The sequence below is a fragment of the Lissotriton vulgaris genome, chromosome 3_2, assembly GCF_964263255.1.
Source record: "Lissotriton vulgaris chromosome 3_2, aLisVul1.2, whole genome shotgun sequence".
Classification (NCBI taxonomy): domain Eukaryota; kingdom Metazoa; phylum Chordata; class Amphibia; order Caudata; family Salamandridae; genus Lissotriton; species Lissotriton vulgaris.
In genome coordinates this window covers 5,616,792-5,644,003 of record NC_141690.1, presented here as the reverse complement: position 1 = coordinate 5,644,003, position 27,212 = coordinate 5,616,792, and the positions used below count along the sequence as shown (strand labels likewise).

General features: G+C 44.6%; 1 protein-coding gene across 5 annotated transcripts in view; it reads left to right on the top strand.

The window, feature by feature from the left end:
* N4BP2 (NEDD4 binding protein 2) overlaps window positions 1-27,212 on the top strand; it is a 1,381,310-nt gene that overhangs the window by 1,091,990 nt on the left and 262,108 nt on the right. For all 5 annotated transcript variants that reach the window (XM_086963958.1, XM_086963954.1, XM_086963956.1 and 2 more), the window contains one exon: window positions 7,781-7,916. In XM_086963958.1, coding sequence (XP_086820084.1) covers window positions 7,781-7,916 — 136 coding nt within the window. The remainder of the gene's footprint in view (window positions 1-7,780; window positions 7,917-27,212) is intronic.

The following is a 27,212-nucleotide window of genomic DNA, read 5'->3' as shown; positions in this document are numbered from 1 at the left end:
TCCTGGCATATCGCATGCGACTTGGGGGTATTGCCTTTACGGTTGGCTCCGTTTATAGCCCGAATGATCACCAGGATCGTTTCCTGGATTCAGTGTTGGTGGACGTCACTGCCTCGCCCGATCGCCATATTGTCCTGGGGGGAGACCTGAACGTCGTCTTCGACTCGGCTATGGATAGGTCCGCACAGCGCTCCCCACAAACGGGGGAGCTTTCCCGCACGGTGCAAGACCGGATTGCAGAGATGGATCTACACGACCTCTGGCGAGCTATGCACCCCACCGATAGGGACTATTCCTATTTCTCCCATGCGCACCGTACTTACTTGCAGTTGGACTACCTCCTGGTGAGTGGCCCGCTACGCACGGCCGCCACGGCGGCAGACATCGGGGTCCTGTCCCTATCCGATCACGCGCCGGTTTCCGGCGTCTTTGCATGGCCAGCGGCCTCTCCCTCTCGGGGGACGTGGCGGCTTCGGGATACTCTTCTACATAAGAAATCGGTTGTGAAGCGAGTGGGGGAGGTCATTCAGGATTATTTGGTCCACAATGGCAACTCCGACACGTCTCAAGCGACGCAGTGGGCGGCCTTGAAGGCGGTCCTCAGGGGGGAATTTATCTCCATCTCCTCGGCCGAGAACAGGGAGCGGCAACGTAAGAGGGACGAACTGACTGCACAGGTCAGGGAACTTGAGCAGGTTCACCGCCGTACAGGGGCTCCTCGAGTTTGGAGGCAGCTGAGAGCAGCGAGGAAACTCCTTTCTGCGCTTGACCTAGATCGGGCGGAATATGCTGCTTTGCGTCTGAAGCATGCCTTTTACGCAGGCGGGGACAGATGTGGTAGGCTCCTGGCCCATCGACTCAGGGCTGCACAGCAACGCAATGTGGTGAAGGAGCTGGTGGGTGCAGACGGGGTTCCTGTTTCCGGTGACGCGGAGGTGGGCGGACTCCTTTCGCAGCTTCTACGAAGCGTTATATGCCGCGGAGCCCTCCTCGCCGGGGGACGCTGAGGACTATTTGGAGTCTGTGACCCTCCCGGTGCTAGAGCCCGCCCAGGCGGACCACCTGGAGAGGGACATACATGTGGAGGAAGTCATCTCCGCTATAGCGCGACTGAAACACGGTAAAGCCCCGGGCCCGGATGGTTACACGGCCTTGTTCTACAAGACCTTTTGCTCCGCTGTGGCACCAATCCTGACTCGCCTGTTCAACTCCTTCTCCGACCCAGGGGCTATCCCGCCGGACCTCCTTTCCGCGACTGTGTCGGTTATTCCGAAACCCGGGAAGGGCCGGACCTTGTGTGGTTCGTACAGGCCTATTTCACTTCTGAATGTTGATCTTAAGCTCTATACGGGGATACTAGCGTCCAGGCTTGGACTGCATCTACCGGGCCTGGTGGAGGCGGACCAGGCTGGCTTTGTACCCGGTAGACAGACAGTTGACAACACTAAGAGAGTGACGCACATTCTAGAAAAGGCCTCACGCGTCCCGGGGGAGCGGATGTTGCTGTCGGTCGATGCGGAGAAGGCCTTTGATAGAGTTCATTGGCCGTACCTTGAGCTGGTTCTCAGGAAACTGGGAATCGGCGAGAAGTTCCGCACCATGATCTTCAATTGTTATAAAAGACCATCAGCATCGGTACGGGTCAATGGGTACAGCTCTGGTAGTTTTGCCATCGAGCGCGGTACGAGACAAGGCTGTCCCCTCTCGCCGCTTTTGTTCGCCCTCTACATGGAGCCGTTTGCCCAGAGGATCCGCGATAATCCTGCCGCTATTGGGGTTAAGATGGGTCAATATGTCCATACTGTTAGCCTTTATGCGGACGATGTCCTGCTGACCCTGGACGACCCCAGGAGGTCACTCCCTGCTTGCATCCAGGAACTGAACGCCTTTGCACGTGTGGCCGGCTTTAAAATGAATATGGCCAAATCGGCTGCCCTGGACGTGTCGCTCACTGCGGACACCAGGTGAGACCTCCAGCGTCTTTTCCCCATGCAGTGGTCCTCGTCCACGGTGCCATACCTGGGGATCCTGCTAGCGCCCTCGCTGCCTGAAATGGTTAAAGCTAACTATTCTTCCCTTAGCAGGAAGATTAAGGAGGAACTCGGCCGATGGAGCAAGGGCCTGCTTTCGTGGCTGGGCCGTATCGCAGCGGTGAAGATGACGGTGCTGCCTCAGATTCTATACCTTTTTCGCGCTCTACCTCTCCAGCCCCCTGTGGGTTGGATACAGCAAGCGCAGGCTGACATCTCCCGTTTCGTTTGGCAAGGCCGCAAGCCACGGATGAAGAGGGTTCTCTCCACGCTCGCTCCGGAGGCGGGGGGTCTTGGGATCCCGGATCTCCGGAAGTATTTTCAGGCGGCGCAACTCCGATATTTGGTGGAATGGAGCAGGTGGGAATCTGATAAGCACTGGCTCTTTCAGGATCAGGCGGTGGCGGGCCGTACTCTTCAGGAGGTTCCATTCCTGCGCCGCGCGCATCGCCCGGCTAATCTCTATGCCTCCTTTGTTACCCGAGTCCCCCTGCGGGTGTGGGACGCGGTCTGCATGCCCCGTGAGTTAACTACCTTCCCATCACCGTTCACGCCCATAGTTGGTAACCCGGACTTTACTCCGGGCTTAGAACCGGGAGCTTTTTCCCACTGGGTGAGTGCAGGCTGCAGGGCACTTTTTCAGATTTACGGGCCGGAGGGCGTGCTTCCTTTCCAGCAACTCCGACAGGAGTTTGGCCTGACGGAGGTAGACAGACTGCGCTACATGCAGGTCCGCCACTGGGTCCTCCAACCCCAAGTGCGCGACGTCGCGGCCCGCCAAATCACATCCTATGAGCGGTGGCTGGTGACCCGGACCTCGGACGCCAAACTGATTACCGATCTGTATAAATTCCTCCAACCCCCGACGTTTCACTATCATAACCCGGGGAGGGAGCGCTGGCATAGGGAGTTAGGCAGGACACTAAGTCACAAGGAGTGGGACAGGATCGCATATCGGGCGAGGCATTCTGCGTACCACACTGGGCTTACGGAGACCTTTACTAAGGTGTCCACTTACTGGTATTACACCCCGGAGAGGCTCTATGAAATGCACAAACTCACCGACAAGGGATGTTGGCGGGGCTGCGGACAGGAGGGTACTCTATCGCACATTCTGTGGGCTTGCCCGGTACTGACTGCTTACTGGAAAGAGGTCTTGGATGAAGTAGATAGGCATTTTGAGATTGAGCTGCCGCGCTTCCCAGCGTATGTTTTGCTAGGCCTTCCCAACGACCTAATGTACCCGCTGAAGTCCCGCAGGGGTAGACAGATTGCTATTGCGCTAGGCTCAGCGGTCCAAAATATCCTTGTCCACTGGCGCACCTCCACTGCCCCCTCCATTACTGGTTGGCTACATAGACTCTGGCAGGTGCTGGGTATGGAGAAGATGTCGCTTACAGTGGCGGGGAATGTAGATCAGTTCGAGGAGCTATGGCACCCCTTCCTGGCACTACTGTCCACAGAATTCCGGGAACTCACCTGCCCGAGGTACCTGCGCCTTCTTAGGCTGACACCACCGGCGGCCCCGGCTGATTAGGATGAATGGGGATGGGGGAATCGGGGGATGGGGGTAGGCTGTTTGGGCTATTGGACGGGGATGTTGGGGTATTGTTTTCTTCCTTTTTTCTTTTTTTCCTGGGGATGGGGGGCCCGGAGGGACTGCGTTGTGTTTTGTTGGACTGTTGTGAGCTACTCGCGCTCAGCTTTGGATGGGGGGTTGGGGAACATGAGAGGGTTGTGTGCATTACCTTATTGCCTTACAATTGACTTTTTCCCTCCTGGACCGCCGACCACCCTTTTGACCAGAACTGCTGACTCACGTCCTTTTTCTTTTCACGGCATTGTATGTAACTTTGACCTCCTACTTCCCTTCCCCATGTTCCTTTTGTTTAATAAAAATGCTTTAAACCTAAAGGTATAAACAGTCTTGCAAAAATAAAGGGATGTAGTAACTGGCGCAAAAGCAGCATCATGACTACAGGGCTCATGCTAACTTAAAGGTGGCGACTATGTCCCCAGCGACCACGTGACAGTACGATTGGATGTTTGACTGTGTTTTATCTCCATCAGTATCATAGGAGATGTCGTTTTTGATCTTTTTATATGCTCTTAGAGCCTGCTGAATGCAAAATAAAGGAAGAAAGAAATCCATAATCCTCGCCTCCGGTCCTGACATAGAATTAAAGACTTTTGCAGCTTCTGAACTATACACTTTACACTTTAAGAGAAGGTGAGCTAGCGAACGTTGCAGTTTGTCTTACTTTTTATATGACTTTGATATTATTGAAGACGTATTTCTAGTCTTTGTTTCAGTGCTGAATGAAAGCCTGCTGATTGTCACTCATGGGATTCTTTTGTATTAACTTTCAGATTCATTTGTGCAATTCCTGTTTCAGTGACACTGGAAGGTAATCAGTTTCTGACAGACTGGAAGGCATATTTTTCAACCAGATCTAGAGTAGCGTTTGTTTATTGCATACACATGCTTCTTTTTGAAAAATAACAAGAACAGTATCTGAGATACTTCAGATCTTTATTAACATGATTACTGTTTAACAGGAGGCTCAGTTTGACCAATATGGTAATCTCAGTCCCATATTCCAACAGACCTTTTTGATTGTCGCCTGAAAAAGCAGTGATATATAGGCAGGATGGGGTAGGCGGAATGTATAGTGCAACATGTTCATTTGTGTCAATCGTATGATTTTGAGGGTGGTGGTATTTGCCATAAATGTAAAATTTAAAGGCGCTGTGATGGCAATACTTGCATAGAGTATATTTTATTCTGATACCAGACTGATAATGAAAATATTGTACAGTCAATATATGTAACGGATGATCCAGATTTGAACATTGGAATGAGATCATAAGAATTAGTTGATTTCCTCTGTCTGCATGAGAACTCAGCAGTGGATCTGAAAAAGATGAAGAGATTCCAGGTACAGATATGCTCCCTAGACTTCTGTAGACTAACTGCTTGGTCTTTAAAAATACTTTTATTGTGGTACAGCTTCCAACGTATTGATGTTCTCTTAAACAAATAAATTAATTATAAACTGAGAAATCGTCACTCATTTGCAGAGCGCAGTGTCTGAAGAAGTACAAGTTGGATGGGAAGGAAGAAAATATGCAGATCTAGGCATGCAGAAATAACTTTTCATGAGTTTGGTACATAAAGCTTGACCTGTTGGTTTTTATAAGGAAATGGCCAATCTCACTGGGGATCATCTCCATCCTCCAGGAATATTCTTTCCAGAAATATATCTGCAAGTTCATGTTAGCCTGTGGGCGGCATGCATTCAACATCAGAACACGTCCGATGAAGCCTATTGTTCAGCCAATCTGATTCTAAATCCATTCATAAAATTGCTAGATATGCTGAACCATAGGTCTCACATACATTTCTAATGATCTGTCACATGCTATCCTAAATGCCAATAATTGCATCACATATCCATCATCATTGACATCCTTATGGTACCCGTTAAGCTACTCAGGACCCAAGCACTCTGTTGCTCGAATGTGAATTTAGCTTGAAAAAATGACAAGATGCGTTAGGTAAAGCAGGATCACTTGGTTTAATTAAATGAAGCTGTCAAGAGAGCAGGCAACAGAGTCAGGGTCTGAAGACTGTCTCTAAGCACATTGGTTTTGGTCGTCATTTTATACATTACATGAAGCATCATAAAGCAACTTCTACATTCTTTCTGAAGACAGAAATATGGGTTTAGTGATGGGTCCATAAATCTGGTCATTTGATAAGAAGCACAGGTGGGTCTCGACCTTGCGTGGACACAATGTACGACCAGTGGGTACGTGTCGAGATGTCCGTCATGGGGAGCGCGCGATCACTACGTGTAGTGTGCATGCTGTGTTCTGATTTTGTTTGCTCATGATAGGCTGTTAGGTGGTAGTAGAAACTTTATATAGGGTCTGAGTGCCGCCAGCCCTCTTAACTTCTGCTGCATAACTGGGCCGGAATCATCTGGATTTACGAGGTGGAGTCCCTTTCAAGACTGGTGCCATCTGGATGCTTGCGGCCAAGGCGGCCCGCTTGGGAGTGGTTTTACTTAGTTTGTGGGGACCGGGCTTAGTGGAGTTTTCTGGACTTGCGTCTGGTTTTGTCCTTCCGTCATTGCATGGGGGGTGGGGTGTGTGTGATAGCCGGCCCATCTCAGGCTCTGGGACTTTCCCCATGTGGCTGCTGGGAGCACCTATTTGGGGTGGTGTATCATTTGCTGGGTGTGCCTAGTTTTGTCTGATGGTCACTTGCTTGGGCATCGTATTTGCCAGCAGGTAAAGGGAATTTAGGTGCTGTAACACACCGCATAGTGCCAGGCAACCTTGCTGCGCCACTTCCTCACTCGAGGAGGTGCCAGAGTGGCGACAGAGGCTGAGCTTAGTAATCCTGGGGTACGTGTGGTCTGTTTGTCACCGCCATTGCCCCTATGCGCCTTGGGCCGGCTCCCCTCCTAGCCTTGGGGGACTCAGTAGGCATGCACAAGTCAAGGTCCCGGATCTCTTGCTCCTTGTGTACGTTACTGGCTAACAAAGTTTTTGTCTTTTTGGCAGTTTCCACTAGGAGTTGATGTGTGTGGCATGCCCACCGCCAAGCTAATTTACATAGCTCAAGGAGATTTACTGTACACCCCAGGACCACCTCTGTTAAAGGGGTCCGACTGGCCGGGACCATCCTGGCTGGCGTCCTTGTGGCATGGGAATGTATTGCTGGTTGGTGCTCTGAGGGGGGAACTCCAGAGGAGAAGCAGGCTATAGCCCTGTTCTCAGTAAACTGGACTGACATTTTCAGTTTGGTCATTAGGTCCCATCCCAAGTTATTAGTCGGGTAAGAGGGAAAGTACAACAACTGTTCCCTCAACCTTTCCCCCCTATCTCCAGCTTGAGAGGGTCCGTAAAGGGGATCCGGGCTGCCGTGCCTGAGACCCTTTGTGTGGATGCAGTTGATAGGGGGGCTATCCCCCCGGTAGGCACAACCTTGTGCCGTCAGATTTAATATAAAGTGGTATGGTGTCCATTTTATCAGCATCGTGATTACGGGACCTTCCTCGGGGGTTCCTGATGCGAACAGTAGTGGGTGTGTGTCTTTGGGTGTCCTGATGGTCTCTGGCGTGACTATTTCTGCATCCTCTCCCTTGTGTCAGATCCTGGCGTCCTCTTTCCTCGCTAAAGCTAGTCGAATTTTGGTAAAGACCCGCTATGAAGTTCCTGGCCCTCGTGGAGCTTGTTATTGTGAGCTAAAGGCAGCAGATGAAGGGTCGAGCTTAAGGGGATTCTAGCACTTAACTGGGGTGGGGCTAAAGTCTCTTTGGTGAGCCTGTCGGACAACCTCCGAGCCCTATATCTAGTGAAAAAGATAACACAGAAACGTCTGTTATCTATACATATTCCTACAAGTATAGTTTGGAGACCCCTGACGTTACTTAAACATACTTTAATGCATGTTTACTTCAGATGAAAAGTTGTTTAATTTTCCTGTTTTACAAACCATATACAAGTACAGGATAGTGGTATTAATCATAGGGAAGGCGCCCCCGGAAATATTCGCTATTTATTTTTATTTTTATATCTTACTTTAAAGAAGGATCAAGACAAAGAATTACAAAGAATGAAGAAGCGTTTATTTTGCGTCAAGATTTCATTTCCGCAATAACTTACTGTACTACTGTTGTATTATACAATTGTCGTGTGCTAAGGAACCTTATGTATGTCCGTTTTTCAAACCATTACAGCTTCTCTTTGGAACAGACAGAAACTTTTTTCAATTATATGCTCGAAGCAGACCCTGTACAAAACGTTGTGGCCCCGGAAATTGTTGACCAGAGAAAACTTGTGCCGTCCTTCAGAACAACTAATTCCAAAGAAAAGGTATTGTTACAAAAACTTCACACTTAATGTATGTTGTTTTGCTGAAAATGTTAAAAGAGTAAGATGTAGTTTAGTAGGATTCAAACATGTATATTTTTTGTATACATTCCTTGTAGGCTGATATGTGATTGTTGTGGGAATGTTTTATTTCAGTTTGTTGTCAACGTTTTTAAAGTTTTAAGTATGTGTAGAACAAGTGATAACGGGAAAGGCAGACTTTGGTAAGTCTCCCTCAACTTAAATGCACCGTATGTTAAAGCAGCTTTGCAGTACCGAGTGCATACAGGGTGTCTGTCTGAAATATAATACATTGTGATCAGAAATCGTAAACCATCAAGAACGCTGAGAGACAACCAACATTAAGTTGTGGAAAATCAGAAAAGGAGTTGGTGCGAAGCTAGTAAGATCAAAGATGCAAATAATCATATGGAAATTACTAGAAAGTGTGATCACAGACACATAAGTTAAGCCTTGGAGTTGCACTGAATTGACTTTAAAGACTGAAGATGCAGATAGCCAGGCGACCCCATCGCAGCTGCATATTTCACTCTCTGTTTCTTGAAGGGGATTTTTGTCTTGCCCTAAAACTAAGGTCACTCACCTGAAGCCTATGAATTGTTTCACTTAGTGTGCCCCCTCAATCATCTTAAAATGTGATTCAATTAATGTGTAGTCCTTTCTAGAAATAGCTTCAAGTGGATTAAGTGAATATTGAACAAAACCCGAGCATTTGGAAGAAACTGATTAAAGGCAATGGGCCTGATTTAGAGTTTGGAGATGGATTACTAACGTCCACCTTATTACAAGTGGCAAAGCATTTAATGCATTTGTAATATACGGACGTGATATCTGTCATGTTGTAATGGAGAAACGTGCCCGCAACTCAAAATCAGGCCCACGTTTTGAGTGCTGGGAAGATAGTAATTTTCCATTCTGGAGCTGAATTTAGAGCTTGATGATTCAGGGACAACCCCAAAATTATTATGGCCTAAAGGATATCATTGAATTACTTTGTATAGCATCAGAATTAGTATTTGTTTATTTGTTTTTTCTTCAGGGTTTACATTTGAAGAATTTCTTTAAGCTAAACGGGAGCTTTCGGTTTTTGCCATATAATGTACTCCAAGATGATGCCAGACTTTCTCCTGCATGATAAGCATGTACAGTGTTGTGCAAATAGTTCCAGTTGAAGACTTTTGAGAAACAGGAGGGAGCCAGACTGGTCAAACTGATGGAAAAGGGAACACTTTTTTTTTAACCGAGTTTTATTGGTTTTACAAGCAGGCAACCAAATAATGGTGTATTAAATCATGCTATAAACACAGTATCCACAGTATCAGCAATATTCGGCCACTGCTTCTTCCTGAGTGCCATCCCTCAGTGCCAAGAAAGGGAACTCTTAGCATATACTAAAATGCTGAGGCGGAAAAGGTCATTTATTAATCATAATTTCTCAATTGGTGCAGCTTTAACCGTCAAAATCAATGGAACAGTTGGCAGTAAAATAAGGAAGACTTAGAAAGAATCTCACGTAGTATAACCGAAAGAAAACAACATTCTCCCCAAACCACGTACATATCCCCAACTTTTACCCCATCATCCTATTCTTCAAACATCATTATTGAGAAATACCTGCTATTAGGAAAAGCATAAGCCTGCCAAAAAAAGCATAAGTAGAGTCCACCAATGCTGAATATTTGCAAAATGAAAACATCTTTTAATTGGACTCCACACCCAAGCATTGGGACTATCCAAAGTAATCCAAAGTAATAAAACCTCTTTGCTTCCAATCCATTTTGTGGCATTTTACTAATGCCGAACAACACAAGAGTACCAGAGGGTCTATTATTTCTTTTATATATGCAGTAGCATTTCTTTGTTGTAAGGTCCTGAAGAAAGCAAGGACGCCTATGTCCACATATTGTTAAAACATGTCGACCTGGTTCCACATCTAGACAGCGCATTTCTTAAACTGTCTGAACACAAGATTTTTAATATTGGTGGAGTGAGTATCACCTGAATAAATCCTGTTCTATACTCCCTCATCCAATTTTATACACTTTTTCTACATTATTTGCACTTTATTTTCCCTGCACTGCACTCCCCCAGTCACACCACACTCCACCACTTATTGGCCTTGAGAAGTGGCATACCATACCACTGCTCTTTCAGTAGAAGAGATCTGTTCCACTCCTCGGTCTCTTTCTGCTTGAAAAGAATACATCTATGTGGATGGTTTTGGAAGACTCCCAAATGATGAAGGGCAGTTCCGAGTGGTGACTGATGGGTATCTCTGACCATCTACTAGGATGTCAATGAATACTGTTTCTATAGGTTAGTACAGGGGCCCTTTATTGTCTGTTTGAGTTTCGCACACTACAGATCCCCCTTTCCTTTCTTAGACCCTCTGGTACTCTTGTGTTGTTCTGTATCTTTGGGGGCTGTTCCCAGAGTTTGGTCTTTAAACATTCCCCTGGGTCCTACTCTATCGTTTGGTTGTTATTATTTTACTAATTCCCACACGTTGAAGCGTATTTTAGCATTCATATGCCCTTTGTTTTCAAGGAAACCGTTGAGTCAATTTGTGCCTGTAGAGCTTTGCCATGTATTGCAAACCCATGGCAGAAAATGAGGGTTTGAAACTCATTAGGGTTAGTAGGACAGAAGAGGAAGATATAGCAAGCTAACCTTTATTAAGAGGTCTTTCTGCCACAGAGTCACTATTACCTGATGATATTGTATCTTTCCTCGGTGCCTAATTTAGTGTTCTGCGCAGGAATAGTATACATTCAGTTATAGAATTAAATTGAACAAGGTAGTTTATAGGCAAAATCTTTATTCATTGTAAAGCATTGCAAGAGTGATCCCAGAGTCAGCTAAACCATCTTCTAACTCTTGGTCTGTAATGGTATCTGCTCGACTTACTGACAAGAAGCGTGCAACAGCACGATGAGACAGGCCTCTTTTACCGTCTGGTTAGTTTCTTGCTAAGTCACAGTTGCAAGAAGGAAGACTTCCATGCCATCTCTGTCATGTCGGCAACAGCAGAACTTATGAGTGGTTACACTGGTACATAGAAAAAAGCATATACATCTCTCAGTTTATGGCCAATGCATGAGCAGGTCATTGTGGCTTAGGACTGAGCTATTATGTATTTTGACAAACAATTCAAACTTGATACACTATGCTTTACAAAATATATTATAGCAAGTGTATACCGTTGGTCTTCAGAAAGAAAAGGCCTTTTCCAACTAATGTAGGAAGACAGCCTTGAACACATGAGAGATCTAGCACTCAGAACGTCTTGATTGACCAAACGTGACCAAATATGTGAGGAACATGGTCTTTGGTGTCAACATGCTAAGCAAACAGAACCAACATTGCCCCATTATTGTTCAGTACAAAGGAGAAACGGCCTGAATCACAAGAGCCCTGCAACAAAAGTGCTTGCCCTAAAGGCTATAAAAAGCAGTGATAAATACAGGATGACCAAACAATACAGTACCAGATATTTTAGCAAAGTGGCTGTAGCATTCCCTTCCATAACCTAGGAAACAGTGTCATCAAATCTGCATCCAGTAATCTTAGTTTGTATGCCCTTCCACTACCAGGCGAAGGTACTCCAAGAAGGAAGATTACACACCAACCCTGGAACGATATTACTGCAAACTGATGATGCATGATAAGATATGTGGGGGTAGAGCAGTTCCTCGGCCCTTACACACCAGTGATCCATTGTTAAACATGTTTTCTTTCTCGCTTCAGTAACCAGATTGTTTATTTAATTCCAAAAGACATCAGAGTCCATTTAATTCCAAAAGACATCTTAGTCCATATCAAGAATCAAATTAGGCTGTACTGTGCACCCCTGTTATTTTGTTAATACAAAAAAATAAGGGATTCGTCAGCTTAACAATCTGTGAAATTCTTTTCTGCTGCTTTGACTTTTGACCTTTATTGCAATCTGAACTTTGGACTAGGCCACATGTGAAAACGAATTGGTGTCTGTGTTTCCCATTTTCGGTGTCTTAAGCTGAATAGCCCACCAATTAGACTGGTCACACACTCCTGAATGTCCTGCTGACTCCATGCAAGAACTCTGATGGACGGGTATAGTATGTGTTGTCAAATTCCTTTCAGCTACTTGGCCTTTTAACCTGATGACTGTGAACATTTTAAGTCTTATTTGGGGGCAGTGGAATTGCCACACTGAAGAGTATAGCTCTGAGAAAAAGGATGCTCTGTGTAGTGCCTGTCCACAGTCAAGTAGAGCCACCTTTTTGGGCATGAATACCAATTTATAGGTGGTGAGCGTAGTGGTGGGAAGCAGAGGGCTGAGTGATTTCTCCAAACAAATAAGACGAGGATCTCCAGGCTTAAGAAGGAGTGTATTGTAATGGTGATGTCCCCAAAATTTAAGGTGATCTCAGTGGTGCGCTGGTGGAGAAATGCCGAGCAGATTAGAGGGTGTGGAGTGAGGGCTGAATGACTTCTCCAAACAAATTAAGGAGTTTAAGAAAAAGATGTATGTACCATATAGTCTGTGTTACAAGTGTAGGCAAAGGAGGAATTCCTGGTGAACAATGTCTCTTCAGCCAGTTGGCACATTTTGTGTTTCTCCAGTGTTAGATCTTTCATAGATTCACATGCTTGTATCATCCCGTCGTCATAGTGGGAGTCCCATGGTGTGTGTGTGTGTGTATATATATATATATATATATATATATATATATTACCAAATTACCATAGGCTACCCTGCAGCAATGAACAGTCAGTGCCATAGCCTAGCCACCTTCTTTTGTAAAAAGAACCCAAACCAATCAACAGCCAATCTGACGACAGCACCCTCTAGAACAGGGGTCTCCAACCGGTTGATCGCGAGCTACCGGTAGCTCGCAGAGGCCCCTTGAGTAGCTCGCGATCGCATTTTAATTGTTTAGCCCTTCATAGTCTTTATCATTTTTTGGGCCTTTTTTTAAGAGCCGTTGGCCGCCCATACCTTAACCAGGTGCTCTGATAGGCCTAAGCTTAGCCGGGGCGGGCTGAAGAGGATGACGTCATTTGCATCATCGTAGCACACCCATCTGCGCCCCCCCCCTACCCTCAAGAGCCTGGCACCACGCTCTCACCGTGCGCACTACTGAAATGGAGCTGCTCCTACTGCCTTCAGGAGCCCTGCACAGTGCTTATTGACATCCTGCGTGACTTGTGTACTGCAGGTGCAGAGCAGCAGGGCCCGAAAAGCTTGTTGGTGTGCAAGTGGCGTGGAACAGGCAGTATTGAACTCCTACAGCCCTATCAGACAGTGCCCGCGCCACTTGCCTTTTCCAGTCCGACTCGGAGTCTTTCACAAGGTAAGTCCTGACCTGAACTAGTTGCTGCGCACTGGCCACTGAATTAATTGTCGAGTAATTGTTAGCTCCTGCCCTATCCTTTGTCTTTCTAAGCCCTAGGCGCCAAAAATATTCTTGCCCGGAGCCACAGTCAAGAGTGCCGTGAGGAGGGGGAAAAGAGATCAATAATGCACTCGTGATTTTATTTAGAAGCAAACAGGTGGGCTGGGTGAAACGGAGCGGCTTCCTCTTTTGATTAGGTCACACATCACAAAATGCAAATAGTTGGGCTCTAGCAGCAGCCTGGAGGGTTTGTTTCTAAAAAATAGGAGCAGCCAGGTGGGCGAGAATCAGGCCTCAAAGGAGAGGGTTGAGCTGCCCGAGGGCCCGTGGTGATGGCCGACTGAAAACACAGGCTGCAAGAAGGCGCTTTTTCACAGGAGAGCTTCGAGGCGCCTCCGGGACACGGGCCTTACTGCATTTGAGGAGAACGTGGAAGGTCGGATGAGATAAAAATTAAATGGACAAAAACACACTAACAGTAAACATACTCGGCACAGTTTATTCTTAAAGGTGTAAGTATGGATGTCGACTTAACATAATCCCTGGGAGAGAAGTCACATCAGGCAACTTTTTGAGTGTTGATGACTTCGCAGGGTGAACTTCGGCCTGGTCCAGCCCTTAACCCTTCTACCCTTCAATAATGTCCTAATTGTTGCTGATGCTGTAGAACTGAGGGGGCACAAGGAGTGCAGAGTATTTTAAGTAAACTGCACTGCATCTGCTCCTCTCACTCCCTCCATCACACCTTTAGGACAGAGGTAGAGAGGACAGGGCCAGGAGAAGTAAGGGCAAGCCAGGGAAGTGAACTATTGAGTAACTGTGTGCTGCACTTGTGTGACATGTTGATTCATGTGTGAAATATTGAGTGAAGGTGTGCGTGCTGCACTTGTGTGACATGTTGAGTCATGTGTGAAATATTCAACACTTGTGTGGCATGTTGAGTCGTGTGTGAAATATTGAGTGAAGGTGTGCACGTGTGTGAGGTGAAGGGACAGATAAACATGAGGATATGTGAGGTGTAGGGAACATACTGATACTGCGAATGTAGGGCACAGGGAGGGGTTCACCCAAGAAGCTCTACCTGAGGGGCTTGCATACATGAAGATGTGCATGCGAGGTGTAAAAAACAAGCAAATATAACACTGCATGTGAGGTGCAGGGAACAAATTTACATGACAGTAAATGTGAGGTGCAGGTACAGAGGTACATGTGCAAAGCGGGGAGTCATGCATGAGGCTGTGTATGTGAGGTACATGGAAAACCCTGTTTTTCCTGCTGTTGAATAAGTGCTGTGCTCCAAGGTATTGTTTTTGAGAGCACATTAAACTCAATGTGGGAATACTGAGACACCTTCAGTACCAGCCTCCATCTTCCCATTGCCAGGGATCAGAACCCCATACTCAGCTGCCCAGTCTAGTCAGGGTGTAGTGTAGTTCCTAGTTTCCCACTAGGCCCTGCGCATTGGAATAACATAAACAGTAGTATCGACGTGGAACTGGCTATATTCCAGGCCTCCACTGACTATGCTAAACTTAATTGGGTTGTGTTACCAACTAGCTCAGAGGTCACTGGAAACTTTCTTCTCTGCATAGGAAGTGATCAGCTTCCCTGGCACAGACAAGAAGGGATTCAGTTTTCCAACAACCGTGCAACATGACAACTTTGCTCCTCAGATCAAGAGTCGATCTCTAGGGTCGTGTGAAACAATAGACATAGATTTCACTCAGTCAGTCTAGTGCAGTTTACTTTCACAATATGTAGAGAATAGAGAGACGGGCGTGTATCAATAAAGGTTAACATTTATTGAACAGTCTTTCTTCTCATACAAGAGAAATGTATTGCCACAATTGCAATAACTGTTATTATAAAAAGTACGTACAGTAAGATAAGAATTGCGAAATAGAACTGTAAAAGCATTGATATGGTTTCTTAGCCATACAATGGTTTAAAAGTAATAAAACATATATACAGTCATATATACATTAGGCTAACATACTCAACTGGTGCTTCTAACTAAGCCTACCCCGGTGTGCCTGACCTAAGCCTAACACGTGAGAAGGGGGAGTAAGTAAGTAGCTTAAGTTAAGTTGGTTTTGCCAAGGTTTGTTTCAAGAATTCTCGTCTAAGGGTTTAGTCAACACCATACCTCTGAATAGAATGATGGAGGATTGGTATCTCCTTCAGGGGTCTCTCTCGATATCCCAGTCACCTGCGAGGGTAAACTGGAAGCGCCGGGACTGGATTTCTCTGCACGAGAAAGGCAGCGGCTTCTCTCAGCGCGTCGAGGAAGGAGGGGTGACAGCGTCCGCGGGCAGCTGGGCTGGATGTCTTCGCAGAGGACGGCTGCACGGCTCCTCAAGCGTACTGAACCACAGTTCGCGCTGTAGCGGCGATAATGGTAATCAGTAGCTTCACCACCACAGGATAGCAGGCTGCAGCGACAGAGTGCTAGTTTTTACCAACACTGGTCATGCAGGCAGCTGGCATCAGCAACAGGCAACGCTCATTGCTTAAGGCAACGTTGGTAATATTTATACCTGACAGGTGCCGGGTTTGACGCAAGTTTGCTGGACATAAGACGTCAATAAAAGATGTCACTAGGAAGTGGCAGCTATCAGTTGCTCATTAGAGTTCTATTACTAATCAAAACATAGCAAGCGGGGATTTCCAGGTTTGCTAAGTTTTTATCTTGTTGAAGAACTCGGAGTGTTATCTAGGAATATCAGATAGTGACTGCTGCTCTGTCATTGCACTAATTGGTCGCAAAGGAAGTAGCAGAGAGTCATGCTGGAATGTGGCTCTGTGGCTCTGCTCGTGTGAGGCCAGAGATGACTTTTCAGAAAATCGCACTTGAACGGTTATGCCAATATAGGGAATAAAAGGGCTTTATAGCCGAATAGGGGCATAAGGTCACAGTATCGATCAGGAACCTAGATAAGCACATGACACCCACTCCACGAATTCATGTCCATCAAAATTACTAAAACTAAGCAATTAGATGCATGTGTAACATTGTGTAACATAGCCCACCCCAAAATACATAAATGCATTCGAAATAGGCGTACTTGTAATACATGGAATTTAGGTACTGTACGTAGTTTTAAAAAGCATAGTAATCATTCAAAAAATTATTGCATATGAAATCAATGAACGATTATGCATAAAGAATTACACATGAAGTATCTCTGACAGAAGAAATGCGAGATAAATCATCACATAAAAATGCATTGTAATAACATGTGTGCTAGAGGCTGGTGTAATGTTGTTATGTCTCTAGATGTGTTTAGAAATAGAAGTGTGAAGCTTCTGTTCTCTAAGAATAGTTTTTACGTTAAGCAAAGAATTGTTCGTGCCAAAAAAAAGTCAATATTTTAAAAATTGTCCAATTCAAAGAAAAATCAGTTTTCCAAAGCTCCTGGCAGTTTTTTGTTGATCAAAACTGAAGGCCGAATCCAGAGTTCATAGGAACGCTGTGTGTCGGAAAGCTTTTCAAAAGTTATTGTTTCTCTATGGGTGAGAACATCGTATCAGACAGGCTCGCAAAGAATTGGTCTACAAAATCAGGTGATAGTTCAACCAAATTAGATAGCGCTGTAACTTGGCAGGTGTGAGAATGATTGCTGTCATCGAAGTCGGGACCAGCAATGCTCACAGCTCGCTGTACCTGGGTGATGTTGCTTTTGTCACTCGCTCCACTGTTACCACTTGGCTGTAGTACAGGAGTCTCCACGAATGCCGTCATCAGGATTGGTAGCCGCTGGGGACAACACAATGCGTGAGCCGTTATTGGACTTAGCAAAGTATCGACGTCCATTGGTACTGCTGATGGAAGTGAAAGACAGATGTCCAACACGCATTCCTCGCCGCAAAGCATACACCGTAGCACAGGTAAAATGCAATTTTGCCATATCGGTCTGAATGAAAGGAACCAGGTCATGTTTAGATCTCTCAGCCTGGCCAATCCGAGGACGTTAGTTATCCTGTCCCTGTAGCGCATTGCTAGGATTGTCTCTTCCATTCCCATGGGAGCTATGTCTGAGCCGAGGCTTGCCATAACGTAGCAGGATGGTCAAAAATAGAATCCCTGCGATGAGTCCCAAAAATAGTGGAATGCCACCAAAAATGGAGTGCACAAAATTAGGAAAGATTCCCAAAATTGCCTGGAAGGGTGTTAGCAGTCCCGTAAAGACTGTCTTAAATATGCCTGGGATGCTTGTAGCACTAGACATGTTAAGGAGTTGGTCGAGCATTTGTACGAAATGCACGGGGCAATTTGTTGATAAAAGGTCATGGACTTCAGTAGCCGTCCTTGCGACTAGAAGATCATACGTCTCTTTAGATGACGTTATAGGCACTGTTGTCTGTAAAAGCACAGATTTCATTTTGCTTAATGTATCAATTCGTATAGAATAGAGATTCAGACGAGGCCAGATGGGAGTCACTATGTCTGGAGGCCCGCTCGGGAACAATGCTTGCATACAGCATTTGACCATGGACGTTACTTCTACTAGATAACTTAGTCCGGGCGCGAGGCCACAGCACCTGTGATCCGTTCTTAGAATGTAACTCCCGTTCGAAAGTTGCATAAAGAAGGGCTCTATCTGAGTTGCAGGTGTGACTAGCTGGTGGCATGAGAGGTTGTTTGAATTCCCATCACATGCTCCGTGTAAATTAATACCCTGACACAAAAGTATACCGCTTAGTGAGTGTTTACAGTTCTCACCACTAAGAAATACATTTTTGTCGCTGTCACTATAGCAAGAATGAGTGCATGGTAATTTCCATTCGGATTTAACATATCCCTTACCCAATTGTTCATACTGGCCAGCAGGTATGTATTCAAGGCATTTATGAAATCGGAAAGTTGTAATCGGAATTGTGATAATTCCGTGTATTATCCATTCAATGACAGGGCTCTCTGACATTGTCAATGGTAATCTCTCGAGTTTCTCGATGCTCAAAATTGTATAGTCTGCTCCTTTCTGTGCCAAACTGATCTGTTTATCAGTAAGGTTAAAAATGGAAAACAATGACGTTGTGTTGATTAAACGCCAAGGCACATAGCCTGAACGAAGATTTTGCAGCGTCCAGCCTAGTTCTATAATAGAGCGTAATTGAGACTGGCCATGTTGTAACATTAGCAAATCTCTGTCTATCACATCAAAGGCAGATGATACAATATTGTCCAAAGAATATATTCTGGAAGACAGAGTCATTAACCCATTGTCTACCACAGAAAGTGTTTTCTCCAAATGAATACGATCAATTTCTCGTATCTTTTCAGCAGTTTCAATTTGCTTTACTTTCCAAGCCTCGTTGTAAGCAGCATAGATGCTGGTCGCTATGAAACGCTTTTGACGCTGTTTGCGTGGTCCAAGAATGAAATCGCGCAAATCAGCACCATCTTTTAATAAAGACAAGTGTTGCTTAATTTCAGCCAGTGTGGATGTAGCTAGCCATTCTAGGCAGAGTTTACCTACACTGTATGTTGTTATTATTCCTGGATGTTGTCTCTGGGAATATCTTGAGTCTAATCTGGTCATTTTTAAACCCTGTGTTTTATTCAGGAACCTATCTTGACAGTTATTTGTGTCTGTAGGCCAGATTAACCATTTTTTCCAATCAGGATGTGTTCTGTTGAAATGTAAAATGTGTGACACGTCTAGCTCATTATCTGCAGTTGCATTCTCAGCTATTGGCTTTGGTATGGACGGTGTTTTCATTTCTTTGTTCTTAGCTAGGCCAAGACAAGATGTTTGGTGTACAGTGTCATTTAAAAATAACATTTGTTCTGGTATCATGCAGGTTCTAAATAGTGCTTCTATGCCTTGCACCTGCCAATCTTTTGTACCCCAAATTGTTTTCGTTTCAATATTATTTTTCCAATAATCAAAACCAAATGTCATCATTTTGTCATAAAATGCTTCTGAATATATCAATTTAGAATTTGTCAGCATTGTTTTCATTCCTGTTTTATCTAACAGTTTGAAATAAAACGTTTCTGCATCACTTGTGTTAAACCCTGAGAAGTATTTGAATCTCTCAAAGAATGCTTTAGAACTGCTTTTAGGTGGTGTAGAACAATGTTCCCATTGATTATACATAAAAACATTTCTAGGCTGTGCAGATTTATGCAAGTAATGATCCCCATAGTGGGTGTAACAGAATAACTGCTCATAACTAGATGAACCTTGTAAATAATCATGATCTGTGAATCTAGCTGACATTACTAAATCAGACATCATGTCATTAATACTGTTAAAGTCCCAATCATCAGAGAATGTACTAGGTGTAACAAAGTCACTTAAGGAAACCTTTAGTTGATGAGGATACTTCAGGATTTCGACCGGACCATAGATCTCATAGTCTGTTTTCTCCCATACTACCCCACCAGGTATTGGAATTGCTGTGACATTTACTGTTGACAGTTCTCTTTTCTTCACGTGGGATGATCTGTGTGGTTTCAGGACTAGGTTGATGTTCTGACTTGCTGTGTCCATTCAATTGTAATGAACTTCCCTAAAATTAAAACTAAAATTAGGCATAGTAGGAGTATGAATACCCCTGAGATAATCCAATGCTCAATCAACGGTGAATCCAGATATAGTTCTTTGATTTGTTGAAGGAGTCCTGTTGTATTTTCTTTAGAATACTTTTTTGTTTCTGGCATCACTTCGGGGTCGTTTAAATCTTCAGAGAAGTTGTCGAAGTTGATGAAATAACCAGAGGCAGTTCTGTCAATTCTTTCAATCTGTCTTTCGGTAGCACTTTCTGATGCCACATTATTGTAGACTGGTGTTGTTTCCTGACGAACTGTTTCAATCTGTGTTTCAAGAGGCACGAGTTCCATGGCTGTATTGCATAGTCCTTCATTGTGCACTGCAGGCTGATCGAATGTGATTAGTCTTTCAGTTTGAACCTCTTGGATTGTTGCAAGTTTGGGTATTCTGTTGTTTCTTGGGAGTCCACTGGGCCTACTGTTGATTATAGGCCACATGCTTGTGGTTTTACCAGATCGATGGACACGATTCTGTTCTCCTTTTTACCAGCAAGGGGCGGTAGCACAACTGATCTTGTTCCGGTGACTGCTAAGACAGGTACTGCTTTTCTGTAAGAAGGCCCAAATTCCTTCTTAACCGCGATCTTTTCTCTGACTAGATCCCCAATCTTTGGAATCCAGACAGGCCTTGCTGGGGCTGTTGCGGGTGGTGCCTCGTCAGTGGTATTTGGCTGTTGCTTTAACTTTATGTTGCTTAATGATTTTCTTGTTTCATTCAGTTCCTGTAAAACAGCCAAACGGTCTTTTACTTCAAACTGCTTTGTTTCTTTTTGTACCACTGACATCTGACTATCGAGGTCCTGAACGTTCATTCTTATTCCGAACAATAGTTCGTATGGGCTGAAACCTTTCAGAGAATTTCTTGGCATGTTGTTAAGACTAGTCTGGACACTTATTAAATGTTTGACCCACCCAGCGCCTGAACCTAATACCTTCGCTGTTATAGATTGCTTTATGTCCCGGTTTTTTCTTTCTACCACACTATTCCCTTCCGGGGTATGACTGACAAGAATACCGCAACCCAATTCCCATGCTAGCCATGGCCTCCTTATAGGCTCGAGAGCTGAAAGCAGGACCCTGGTCAGAATGGAACGTGGTAATTGCGTATATGCCGATATGGACTCGCTAATCTTTTATAACAGTTCTAGGCGTCAGCCGAGTGCTGGTGACCTCATTTTTTAAGTGTATTTCGTCTTAAATGGTGTACACTGGGACGCGCTTCTCTTCTTTGATTGCGCAGATAGACCGCCTTATGCTGTCTAGAAGGGATCCTGAAACTACACTGGCCTGTTCATTACTGCGATCTCTGTTGCAGTTTTCACAATTTTGAGCAAAACATTGAATATCTATACTCATTCCTGGCCACCAGTACTCTGATTGCAATTTTTTCAGAGAGGTTTTGATTGTTTGGTGTCTCAGTCCCAACCCCATGTGTGCTTCCAGTAAGAGGAAGCCCCTCCTGCTCCTGTTTGGAATTACTCTATCCCCCACTCCAGGGATTCGAGCAAAAGGAACGGAGTTTGCATCGATTATGTATGCATAATTGAGTGGATAGTTTACGGGTAGCGCTGCACAGTCGCCTTTTACGGTCGTTTTTACTGCCAGCATGGTTTCCCCGTCTATATACTTATCTGTACGCTTTTTTGTGGCTACGGAAGCCGGGTTAGTTGCTTCCGCGGTGGCTGTATTAGCCAATGAATTCCCTGCAACGTGAACGCCATCACGTTGAAGACTCTGTGCGTGAATCACGTGAGTCTTTTGTAGTTCTTTGTGTAAAAGAGCTACCTCGTTCCAGAGCTTTTTATGCTTTATTGTGGCACCTGTGTCATCTTTGTAGTCGTTTTCGATCCAACTCTGCAGTTTATTGTTGTAGGAATTGACGCAAAAATGAGAATCGCACACTATAAGTGTGGGGAATTCGCGTTCTGCATTTTCGAGCGCCATCTTTAAAGATCTGATTTCAGTTCTCTGAACCGAACAGTACTTTACTGATTCAGTTTTTGTTACTTTCGGTCTGAATTTACCGCACAGCCAACGACCTTTAATAATCGCACATGCTGCATTGTAGGATTTACTCTCTACATTAAAATGCTGTACAAAGCTATCTGTATAGATTATACATGCGTATTGTGGGAGAGGCAGGATTTCGATTGGCAGAGGATATTCTTCTTCATATTCTAAATCATTCAGTTCTTCGTATTGCGGGGCGAAATAGTATTTCACGTCTCCCGCTCCTAGAGAATCTATACACTGTATCCATTTCGGATTCAGTGACACTGTAGGCAGGTTTACTGGGCTGAATAGCGCTTCGAAGGCGGATTCCGCTGTAAGGATATTAATCCGTTTGCCGTGTGCCATTTCTCTTTCATTTGCTAATGCGATTTGCACTGCGTTCACAGTTCTTTCTGTGTGACTGAATGTTTTTTCTGCTTGTGTGTACAAGTGAGATTTAATTGAAATTGGTACCTTTTCTCCTTCATTAGAGGTTAGGTACGTGAATCCGCATCTTCCTGGGATGAGTCGGATTACAAGATCGCGTGTGTTGTCACGTGTGTCTAATTTTGTTTTTGCTAACATGTCTGTTTGCAGTGATCTCAAAATTTCTGTGTGTTTTTGAGTCCAATTGATTTGTTTTAAATCGGGTTTAATTAGTTCGTAGAGAGGTTTAACCCTCTCCGCGTAATTTAGAATGTAAGTTCTTCCGAAATTCAGAAAACCTAGTATTGATTGTAAATTCTTCAGCGTTTTTGGAGCTTGGAGTACAGCGCACTTCTCTAAGAAGTTGTCCGCTAGGCTTTTCCCTTCACTTGATAATTCGTACCCTAAAAACAGTACTGTCAGATGGGCAATTCGGGACTTTTTAAAGTTGAATTTGTAACCCTCTGCTGCGAACCCAAGTATAATGGTGTTCACTCTTTTCAAGTGAGTATCCAAGTCGTCATCTGTGAGATAAATATCATCTACGTAAGATAATGCTTCATCATCATAGATTTGTAGTAACTCTGTTACCCTAGCTGAGAATAGTCCTGGGCTGTTCTTGAACCCCTGTGGGAGTCGACAGAATTTTTTCTGCGACCCAAATGCGGAGAAAGCGGTCAAGTATCTGCTTTCTGGTGCAATGTTTTGACAAAAGAAACCATTAGAAATGTCTAATGTCGTTTTGTATTTTTTCCTAACTATGTTATTCATTAGGGCTGCACTATGCGAGTTTTGTACTGCAAAAGTTTTGCAACATGTATTAAGATGTCTGTAGTCCAAAACTAGACGATATGAATTGTCTGGCTTGGAGACAGGAAACAAAGGATTGTTCATTTGAGAGGTGCATGTTTCAATCACCCCCTGGTACTCAAGTTGATCTAAGATCTCCCTGACCTGTTTTTTAGCTTCTTGCTTTATGGGATACTGCCGTTGGGCAGTTGGTTCACTTTTTAGCTGGATTTTGTGAGGTGGTGAATCCTCATCCCATCCTACATGATTTTTATACAATGCAGGTGCCTGGGCTACTGCCCATTTCCTTGCATATGTGTATTTTTTATGAATCGGTATGTGATTCGAGAAGGCAGGCATAATCACCTCTTCGCCACGAGGGCACTCCCTGACAAACTCTGGGGGCCAATCTTTTTCAGCTAACAGAATATCATAGCCTTTTGAGAGCTTATCCCAAAATAGACCCTTAATTTTCCTAGTCTTATCACCCTCCATACGCAATGTTATTTCGTATATTTTATGGGGCTCGCTAAGTCTGGCGTCGGCAGTTTCAACCTGAATGTATTCATTCGTGTCCACTGTCTCCAGATGACTCATCAAGTTCTTGCGCGCTATACTGATCTCTGCTGCACTGTCCAACATTGTCAATGCCCACTCCCCGTTTTTCAACTGTGTCCTCAGTATTCTCGGCATGGTTAATTACTCTAATACTGGCTACCTTCTTTTTCTGAAATTGAGATTTCTTATTTTGAGCAGGTTCCTTGTCTTTGGACTTGGTGTGCTCTCCTGGGTCTGACCGTCCTCTTCTTTCCGAATTCTGTGGAAAAGATCGAGAGGGACGTGTATCAATACTTTGATATCTATCAGGTTTTTTTATATTATCCCTATTTCTAAGGTTATATCTTTTCTCAGAGGGCTCCCGTTGGGGAGACTGGCGTTCTCGAGTCGGAGTTCTTTCCCTCCGTCGAGGAGACCTTCCTCTGGACTGGAAAACTTTTTCCTTGGGAGTGGATTGTTTATTTCCATCCCAGCTCTTTTTAGTAGTATTTAAATTATTTTTAATAAATAATTTTTCAGGATTTTCGAGCAGTTGGGGCTTTACTGGTTTTCCACCCAAGCTGTCTCTACCTAATTCTTCATAGCATTTTTCTATGATTTTTGCAAGCTCAACAGGATCTTTTATATCTGTTTCCTTCAACTTCTGGCGGATCGCCACAGATGCTGCTTCTCCCTTTACGTTGGCTAATAATATAGCCGTGACCTGCTTGAAGTCTTTCAGTAATTTCATACCTAGATTTAAAGCGGGTTCTGGACCGAATTCATTTTGAATCTGTTTTAGCACGTCTGGTATTACCGCCATAGACGGAACACCGTGTGTTTTTGTGTAAATGGAAGCAAAGACTGTACCCCAAGTGTCGCAGTCCTCCACGTGTGGTGCGATTCCCATAGGAAGGCAGATGGTCAAGATTCTGTGTTTCTCAATAGGGGTAGTATCAGGAAATACTGCCTCTATTTGAGTGATTTTCTGGGCTAACCAGAAAGGAATTTGTTCCCGTTTTACGGGTGTTTTACCAAGACATGACTGTATGTTCTGTGGTGTAATTTTATTTGTGTTCCCCTGATGAGGGGTCAGCTGTGGTGAATTAACAGCTGGCTGGACTGTTGCAGTCCGTATTACATATTGGACTAATTGCCTATGTATTTTTATTAATGTGTTTAGCTGTGCTAACAGCTCTTCCTTAGACATTTTTGCAATGTCAGGATGTGGTGTGTAGCTGGCTAGAACCGGCCACGTGGCTCCTGGTCTACCTAGTGGACCGAGCCTAGTTATGTGATCATTGTGTTTTAGGGCGCCATTAAACCAGAGCAGGTGCTCTTGAAATTTAAGTGGGATTTCAATCTCCTCGAAAGGAGCGTACTCTCCCGGAGGTTCCTCTATTTTGTAATAGTGAAACTCTTGTGTTATAGCGTTTACCGCTGGAAAGTTTATCCATGAATAGAATACCTCTGTCTGCCGATATTCGTGAGCCTCTATCACGAAAATTACTGTACCACCTTGAGGTGGCAGTCCGTTATCTATAAGTTTTAAAGTTATAGATCTTCTTAACTGGACCGGGATGATAATAGCATCCGGGTCTGCTTGTTCGGGACCTTGCTGAGTCGCATCTACTGCGGCCCCAGAGGTGCCGTTGTTTTCTACTGACATTGTATGAATGCAGTTTTTGCAGAGTAGGTCTCCAAGGAGACAAAGATTAGATGCACAATATTTTGGAACACTGTATCCTTCAACGTTGAATAAACCGGAGCTTTACATAGGAATCTCTTCCTACTAAGGTCGGGCGGATTTTAACCTTTCACCCACTCCAGACGTCTATTGGAGTATTTACGGGTGAAAGGGGTGTGAAATATGCACGACTGAGTTACTCTACAAGTCTTACGTTAGTTTATCGCCTTACCAAACGTTGGGCGCCATGTAGTGTAGTTCCTAGTTTCCCACTAGGCCCTGCGCATTGGAATAACATAAACAGTAGTATCGACGTGGAACTGGCTATATTCCAGGCCTCCACTGACTATGCTAAACTTAATTGGGTTGTGTTACCAACTAGCTCAGAGGTCACTGGAAACTTTCTTCTCTGCATAGGAAGTGATCAGCTTCCCTGGCACAGACAAGAAGGGATTCAGTTTTCCAACAACCGTGCAACATGACAACTTTGCTCCTCAGATCAAGAGTCGATCTCTAGGGTCGTGTGAAACAATAGACATAGATTTCACTCAGTCAGTCTAGTGCAGTTTACTTTCACAATATGTAGAGAATAGAGAGACGGGCGTGTATCAATAAAGGTTAACATTTATTGAACAGTCTTTCTTCTCATACAAGAGAAATGTATTGCCACAATTGCAATAACTGTTATTATAAAAAGTACGTACAGTAAGATAAGAATTGCGAAATAGAACTGTAAAAGCATTGATATGGTTTCTTAGCCATACAATGGTTTAAAAGTAATAAAACATATATACAGTCATATATACATTAGGCTAACATACTCAACTGGTGCTTCTAACTAAGCCTACCCCGGTGTGCCTGACCTAAGCCTAACACGTGAGAAGGGGGAGTAAGTAAGTAGCTTAAGTTAAGTTGGTTTTGCCAAGGTTTGTTTCAAGAATTCTCGTCTAAGGGTTTAGTCAACACCATACCTCTGAATAGAATGATGGAGGATTGGTATCTCCTTCAGGGGTCTCTCTCGATATCCCAGTCACCTGCGAGGGTAAACTGGAAGCGCCGGGACTGGATTTCTCTGCACGAGAAAGGCAGCGGCTTCTCTCAGCGCGTCGAGGAAGGAGGGGTGACAGCGTCCGCGGGCAGCTGGGCTGGATGTCTTCGCAGAGGACGGCTGCACGGCTCCTCAAGCGTACTGAACCACAGTTCGCGCTGTAGCGGCGATAATGGTAATCAGTAGCTTCACCACCACAGGATAGCAGGCTGCAGAGACAGAGTGCTAGTTTTTACCAACACTGGTCATGCAGGCAGCTGGCATCAGCAACAGGCAACGCTCATTGCTTAAGGCAACGTTGGTAATATTTATACCTGACAGGTGCCGGGTTTGACGCAAGTTTGCTGGACATAAGACGTCAATAAAAGATGTCACTAGGAAGTGGCAGCTATCAGTTGCTCATTAGAGTTCTATTACTAATCAAAACATAGCAAGCGGGGATTTCCAGGTTTGCTAAGTTTTTATCTTGTTGAAGAACTCGGAGTGTTATCTAGGAATATCAGATAGTGACTGCTGCTCTGTCATTGCACTAATTGGTCGCAAAGGAAGTAGCAGAGAGTCATGCTGGAATGTGGCTCTGTGGCTCTGCTCGTGTGAGGCCAGAGATGACTTTTCAGAAAATCGCACTTGAACGGTTATGCCAATATAGGGAATAAAAGGGCTTTATAGCCGAATAGGGGCATAAGGTCACAGTATCGATCAGGAACCTAGATAAGCACATGACAAGGGAGTAGCTTATGTTCATTTATAACAGCATTCAGGTGTTTTCCTTTCCCTTACAACACTCTCTGCTTTGTTTGTAGCTCAACTAGAGAGTACTCTTCAGAGACAGTATCATAATGGCATGTACAGCTTGAATGTG